The 7,148-nt window shown below is 40.3% G+C and overlaps 1 protein-coding gene across 1 annotated transcript in view; it reads right to left on the bottom strand.

Moving 5' to 3' along the window:
- LOC119290921 (importin-4-like) overlaps window positions 1–6,581 on the bottom strand; it is a 9,969-nt gene extending 3,388 nt beyond the window's left edge. Inside the window, exons 1-11 of the mRNA XM_037569604.1 lie at window positions 6,161–6,581; window positions 5,068–5,200; window positions 3,567–3,703; window positions 3,430–3,475; window positions 2,817–3,032; window positions 2,230–2,733; window positions 1,745–1,879; window positions 1,424–1,639; window positions 1,254–1,343; window positions 935–1,176; window positions 775–863 (exon numbers count right to left, since the gene is read on the bottom strand). Of these exons, the coding sequence (XP_037425501.1) occupies window positions 775–863; window positions 935–1,176; window positions 1,254–1,343; window positions 1,424–1,639; window positions 1,745–1,879; window positions 2,230–2,733; window positions 2,817–3,032; window positions 3,430–3,475; window positions 3,567–3,703; window positions 5,068–5,200; window positions 6,161–6,435 (2,083 nt within the window). The 5' untranslated portion in view covers window positions 6,436–6,581. The remainder of the gene's footprint in view (window positions 1–774; window positions 864–934; window positions 1,177–1,253; window positions 1,344–1,423; window positions 1,640–1,744; window positions 1,880–2,229; window positions 2,734–2,816; window positions 3,033–3,429; window positions 3,476–3,566; window positions 3,704–5,067; window positions 5,201–6,160) is intronic.
- Window positions 6,582–7,148: the final 567 nt, after the last annotated feature.

The following is a 7,148-nucleotide window of genomic DNA, read 5'->3' as shown; positions in this document are numbered from 1 at the left end:
ACATTTGCAATCCATACACTATTTGTTTATGATCTGTTGGTAGTTACCTACCAGAACAGAGGAGTTTGCGGTTTGTAGTTGGTCTCTACACAGTATAGGGTCCATGGATCCAGATAAATTTGATTTTCCCAACTATACCACACAAAAAAATGACAAAAGTAAAAAGTGCTATGATGTAGGAGTCTGATTTGGGTCTGCATCGGTAGATCGGTTTTGAGCCCCTCCCTGGATTGCTAGGTTCAGGTTCGACGACTATTTGAGCAAATCCAGTAATAAGTGGTACACTACCAAGATTGCACTAGCATGATGTTTACTGCATTGAAACTTTGATGGTCCAGCTTGAATAGATTAGCTGTTAAACCTAAACAACCCCTCAAATGATGGACATAAAGTATAACTATACATCATTATATAAAAGAAGCTCAATAATGAATGCATCTTGTGATTTACATTAATGTATCTTGGTGTGAAAAAGTTTATACCGTATCAATATACCATTGGATATCATATACCATCTGGAGACATTCTGTAGATTACGTGTGACAAGTTTATTCATCTAAATACCTTTTTGTATGTTACATGACTACTGGAAGTTTGGAACTTTGCAATTACAACTAAAATCATCAGCCTATCTATTACTCCCTCCGTCCCACTTGCAAAATGCTCTTATATTGTGGGACGGAGGGAGTAGTTGTTATTCTGTAGGCCTGACAAACAAGGAACAAAAGAACTGCTACAAACATGCATATTAAAGGGGAATAGGAAAGATGTTACGTTTTAAGGAAATAATAGCCTGAAGCCTGACATCTTCATGAAAATACCCACTGTGCTTGATTAAAATTTTCAACGACTCCTCCAAGTACCTAGTGTCAGTTCAGGAAATTTTGAAGAACAAAAGATGGCAAGAATATGTATTAAGCCCATTTAAGGATACGGGGCATAGGCACTCTTTGTGTGAAGTGCAAAAAATCCAATAGCCTGAGTTGCAGCAGCTTTCTCATCTAACACTCCAGTCCTCACGCTGATATTTCTAACTCTTGGCTCATCATCATCATCATCATCAGAGGAAACACCACTAAATCCATTGTCAACACCATCAGCATCATCAATGTCCACAGCAGAACCATCATCCAAGTTGCACGAGGAAAATGCAAGAGGCACAACATGAGGGAGATACTGCAATGTGCAGCAACCACTTCTGTAAACATTAACAGCGTTCGTGAAATGAACAAAACTTAGACTACACTTGTTACCTGTGAGAAACTATCATCCAGAATCTCAGCAACGTTGCTAAAAAAACCATGAGTGTACTCCCTTAGCTCGCTATAATCCAATCCAAAACCCTGCAAATATGAAGAGCATAAAGAATTGCACTAAAGCCTGCTGTTTGTCTGCACTCTGAAGTATTGGAATTAAGACTCACAGAAATAGCAGCCTCAATAAAAGGAGGTAATATGGCTTCCATTCTGGTTCTGCCAACTGCCATTGCAACTATCCCAACAACCTCAGTAGCCCTAGCTCGTGCGCACAAATCTTCGTCCTTAGTGAGCACCATAAAGCCTTTCATCATTTCAAGAACCTTCTCTGCATATGGGATAAATGCCTGTTCTGCAGCAGCTGCTACAGAGCCAATTGCAGACTGCAGCAAAACATCATCATTGTCAATTTATAAGATAACTTAAGGGGAAAAGGTTGTCACCGTCTTGACATATAGATAATTATGAGCAATGATTTCCATACGAACCATGCATGTCTCTTGCAGGTTCCGAGGACTGCTCTGCAAAGATATAACTAATCTGCATATCAAAGGTTCCAGATATGGTAGGATATCTTCACCCATATCTTCACAGAACGCCGCCAGTGCATAATAAGATTTCTCCTACAAGATCGCAAAGCTTATTGGCATTAGTTAATTACTACAGAAAATGCCATGCAAAGTTAATCAATATCATTTATATCCAAAGTTTCTGCTATTTTTCAGGCTGGTCATAGTGGGAGTAACTTAGCTAGTAACATAGCGCATTTCAAGAAAAGTTTGCTTATGTGTCATGCAGGTTAATGAGGAGAGAGGTGTATGGAGTAACATGATATGTTACTGTAACATAACACAACCCAAAGCAAAATGAGTCTACAATCTAATAAATGCAATATCTATGATACTACTTCTATGTTACTTTGCACTATGAAGATAGTAACATACACATAGTGTCATATGCATGGATCTTTTACCTTAACTTCATCTGATGGATCTTCAAGTGCATTTAAGATGCATGGAAGTACACTCTCATAGTGAGATAAAATTTCTGGCTGCAAGTGTTCAGCAAACTGACCAAGAGCAAATGATGCAGCACCTCTAACCATCTGCTCTTGATCCTTTAAAGCTTCTAAAACAACTTTGAGACATTCTTCCAACTTATCCTTAAAATGTTCAGAACAACCTTCTGAGACAACACCCAGCGAAGTAACAGCAGCCTCACGATACTTGGGATTAACGTGACGAAAGTTCACAGAAGCAAATTCAAGAACTGGTCCAAAAACGTGTCTTGGTAAGTTGATAGCCATTGTATCAATGACTTCGGCTGCAGAGCGATCTGCCGCTAAATCAGAGTCTTCATCTTCATTAGCTGTTTCTGTAAGCAAGGGGCACATAACTTGTAGAATAGGTACAATCAGCTTGTTCTTTTTTAAGAAAGATGCTTTAAATTTTACAAGCCATGAGATTATCTGAATAGCCTGAAACAAATAAGAGCATTTACAGTCAGTTATTTTGTAAAATCAATAAATATATAATCAATAATGCAGATGGCTGATCAAACCTGTTGCCTTATATTTATTTCCATATCTTGGTTTGAGCAAACTTCAAGCGAGAACTGCACAATTGATCTCACTGAATCTCCAAGAAGTGGTGCAGGAGATTCAATTAGTTCGTCGAATATTTCAAAGGCAATGGAAGCAACATCGTCATCGCCATTAGCAAGACATTGCCTTGATACATTCAAGATACTGGGAACAAAGTCTCGAAACATCTTTACCTACCAGTTATACCAATACAAGATCTGCTCATCAGGCATAAGAGGCAACTCTAGCGGTAGCATGAGATACTATTGAAGATTAAAATCAGCTAAGAGAAGCTACAGCTCTAAAAAGAACAAGACAAACAAAATTACCACTGCTGCATGCAAAGAAAATAACAAACGCATAGAAAAATTAAGTACTACTCCCTCCGTAAACTAATATAAGAGTGTTTAGATCACTAAAGTAGTGATCTAAACACTCTTATTAGTTTACAGAGGGAGTACTTAATAAAAGAAGATCTGCTGAAGAAAAACATTGCCAAAAGGCCTTCTATAAGTATGAAAACTATGATGACACACTTTCACCATGAAAAGTAAATGTTTATAAAAATCAGGAAAGATAGGAAGAACTTACAATGTCTCCTCCTTCATTGACATACTCTATGAAGGATCCAACAGCCCTGTTGCACAGACCAAAAAATAGCTTTACAGTCACAATATGGTAAAATGAGGAAGGCCAAAATTAGCGACATATCACAAACTTAATCGTACTTTAGGGCAGCGATTCTGACTCGGGAGCTGGTCTCATCTTGCAGGCATTTCAGTAAAATAGGTTGCAAATCATTCAGATGAGATTGAAACGTAGTCCCAATAGTTTCAGTAAGGGAGCTGAACAGAATTAAAGCTACCTGTAAAGAGAAGAGCGGGTCAGTAAGCATTGATATTTTGTTGGAAGATACTCCCTCCGTTCCTCAATATAAGGTGTATTATTTTTCCAAAAAGTCAAACTTCTCTAAGTTTGACCAAGTTTATAGACAAAAATACCAATATCTAAAATACCAAATCATTATCACTAGATTCTTCATGAACTATATTTTTACATTTTATATATTTATTATTATAAATCTTTATATATTTTGCTGTAAAGTTGGTCAAACATAGACAACAGTTGACTTTTTGAAAAACTAATACACCTTATATTTAGGAACGGAGGGAGTATTAAGCAGCACATATTTCTTTCCTTTATAGTTCACTTCAGATAATTTATGGATCCACAAACAATTCCTACGAAATACAGAACTAGGACGCTGATTTCTCTGCAACACTGCATATACTACATACATCGGATCATTTGATGTCAAAGAATGCACTACCTATTAGTTACACATTACTGTATTAGTATCCCAACCCCACTAACACACATATACAGGAAGTATAGAAGAAAGTGAACACCAGGTAGACACTTCCATCAATAAAAAGAGAGAAGATGGTGTTAAGACTTCGCACATGCATAGGCAGTGCAACCTTATGAAATCCAACATTTGAAGGTTATGTAACCAGTAGGAGAAAAATGAAAGCCTTAGTGCTGGAAATGTGTAGGCTTTTTGGCAGCTAAGATGGCCAGTCGCGCATACTGTAAAATCCATGCTTACTTAAGTTCTGGATGGTCTTGAAATTTCAACATTTAGCTCTATTTATTGAACATTATGCCAAACAAACAATTATGAAAGAGCACACCGACATGTGGCTGCAGGCTGACAACACAAAAAATACATTTTCATGTTCTCACCACGCGGATAAAGTTCCTGTGGGACTGGCAAACCAGAGGAGCGGAACAGGGGAAGCAAAGGAAGCTATCACAGGTATGGATTTTTTTTAATCTCAAGCTCATTTACATTGCTAGCTTATGGTCCGTAATTATAATACATAGAAAGTACATTGCTAAATCGACCATACATGTCTAGTAGCTGACAGCCCTATCTTACTAAGTAAGGTCAACCGACCTATATAAACTGACCTCTACTAATACTTAGCCAATTAAGCAAAGGGCAGAAGGATTGCAAGTTTGCAACAGACAGTTCTTTAAAAAAATACCAAATTGAAGAAAAGGAATGTGCAAGTAAGCTCTTATTGTGGTCCACATGTATCAAGTATATTATGATAAAACCACATGGCAGGTTTCATTAGACAAATATCCATACTTACACCCTAAACAATGCATGCATACATAATTAAAGATTGAAAATACATGTCAACTAAGAGATACACTTACTTCCCTATGTTCTTCTTGTGGACTTTGGCTGCATTGGAAAAGGAACGGTAACAGCTCTTGCCACTCTCCTGCAGGGACAGCATACTTAGCAATAATGCTCACGACATTTGCACTACCTCTCCTTACAAGATGACTGCATAAGAAGCAAGAGGAAAATCAGTTCATCATCCCCTCAAAATTTCATGTGGAAAAACTGAGGCAGATTGAACAATAATGAAACAGCATTTGCACCAGGGTGGGAATTAGCTTGATGATTGGTGGCTACTAGCTAGTCCGAGTGAAAACAGATCAACCATGCTCGATCGTCATCGTAACTTGTTAGAGCTGTACTATGCATATCTCGACTTCCATATTTCAAGTTAGCCCAGTTTATGGCAACCCCATCACAGATAAACTTTATATGCAAATATAAGTATTTAAAGTCTAAAGGAGAGGACTTTGATCAAGGAAGAAAAACTCCAATAGAGTGAATTTCTGAGACATCATAAATACTACTCTAGTGTAAAAAACGCTCTTATATTATGGGATGGAGGGAGTAACATTTTGAATTGTTTACTTCGCACTTTTCCATATTTACTAGGATTCGATTAGGCAGTGTTCTCTTTTCTCACATTTGTTCTGCCTCCTAGTCTAACTTCCTCCATTCTAAGTATATTTCCTACTGCTCTCCCTAAAAAAGACATACCAAACCGACTGCAACTTTCCAGCGAGTTGTCCATTTCCGGATAAAACTCGCACAAAAGTATCTCCATTTCGTAACAAACCATTTGTCATTTGGAATACCAGCACATGAATACAATATTATACAAGGAACGGCAGTAGCAGACATCGGTTGCAAGCAGGCCAGATGTATTACAGGTCACCATGATCACTGTAAGTTGTACTACTTGCTTAACCTATGGACCATAAATTACTCCCGACAGGGTTCCAGTTCTCATTAGGTCTCACAGTTGGGTTAATCGTTACTCACACGCACGAACTGTTCAGTTCAGCTATCCCATAGACAACCCTGTGTAACTGAGGATACAGCAGATGACAAATTATAAATTACGGAGAGGCGGGGGGCGTGGGGAAAGTCGGGTAGGGCAAGCACCTGTTGTCGAGGGTGATGGAGTCGATGAGGGCCTGCTTTAGGGAAGCCTTGGCGTGCGGTGGAAGCTTGGGCCAGTGGGAGGTGATCTTCTTGCGGAGGAGCACGGCGGCGAGCTGGCGGACGTTGGGGGTCTTGGCGGTGCGGAGGTGGTGGACGAGCGCCGGCACGACCTGCGGGTCCCGCGCCAGCCGCCGGATCTGCTCCTCCGCCTGCCGCCGCGCGTCGTTGTCCGGCATCAGGAACTGGATTAGCAGGAGCTCCAGTGACTGCGCCATTCCTCCTGCCTGCCTGCTGCCTGAGCCCGCGGGCCTCTCCCTCCCTTCCTTCCTTCCTTGATGCGATCGGCGGCGCCGGCGGCGGGCGGGGGGAGGTCCAAAACCCTACCGATTGGGTTGGCGTGGGTTGCTCGGGTTTTGGTGGCGTCGCGCGTGGGGGCGGGAGGGGTTTATTAGTGAGTAGGGGTAGTAAGTTGGGATATTGCTGTCTTTTCGTGTCTGCTTTGTTTATTTCCATTTCTTTTCTTTTTTTAGTTTATATTATAGGGTTTTTTTTTTTTTGAGAAAGGTTTATATTATAGGTTGGTTGCGACTTGCGCATTGTTTGTTAATCTTTTTGTAGAATCGTTTCCAATGTTGTTGATTGAGGCGTTGGACCAGCAGGAACCTGGCCCAACTACATCAGAGTTCCATTACGGCCCACGGATAAACGTTATGCAATCCACCGAACATGAAAATGACCCGTTACTTGGCCAGTCACGCTACTATCACATCCCAATTATAACAACTTGCGCACATGCGCCGTAAGGGACTTCACGCGAGAGCAACTAATTGAGAAGCGCTCGTTCAGGAGTCTCTCCAAGGGTCATTTGGTAGGCTGAGAGCGCGCTCCGCCATGTTTCGCGCTCTGGACGCTCCCATCGAATTTTTTTTTTCGCATGTGTTTTCGGTATTTTAGGTTTGTTCGGTTTTCCGTCGGTCTTTCTTAGCTT

Source organism: Triticum dicoccoides, chromosome 4B (assembly GCF_002162155.2).
Source record: "Triticum dicoccoides isolate Atlit2015 ecotype Zavitan chromosome 4B, WEW_v2.0, whole genome shotgun sequence".
Taxonomy (NCBI): domain Eukaryota; kingdom Viridiplantae; phylum Streptophyta; class Magnoliopsida; order Poales; family Poaceae; genus Triticum; species Triticum dicoccoides.
The sequence above is the reverse complement of the archived record's forward strand: the minus strand, read 5'-3'. Positions and strand labels throughout refer to the sequence as shown.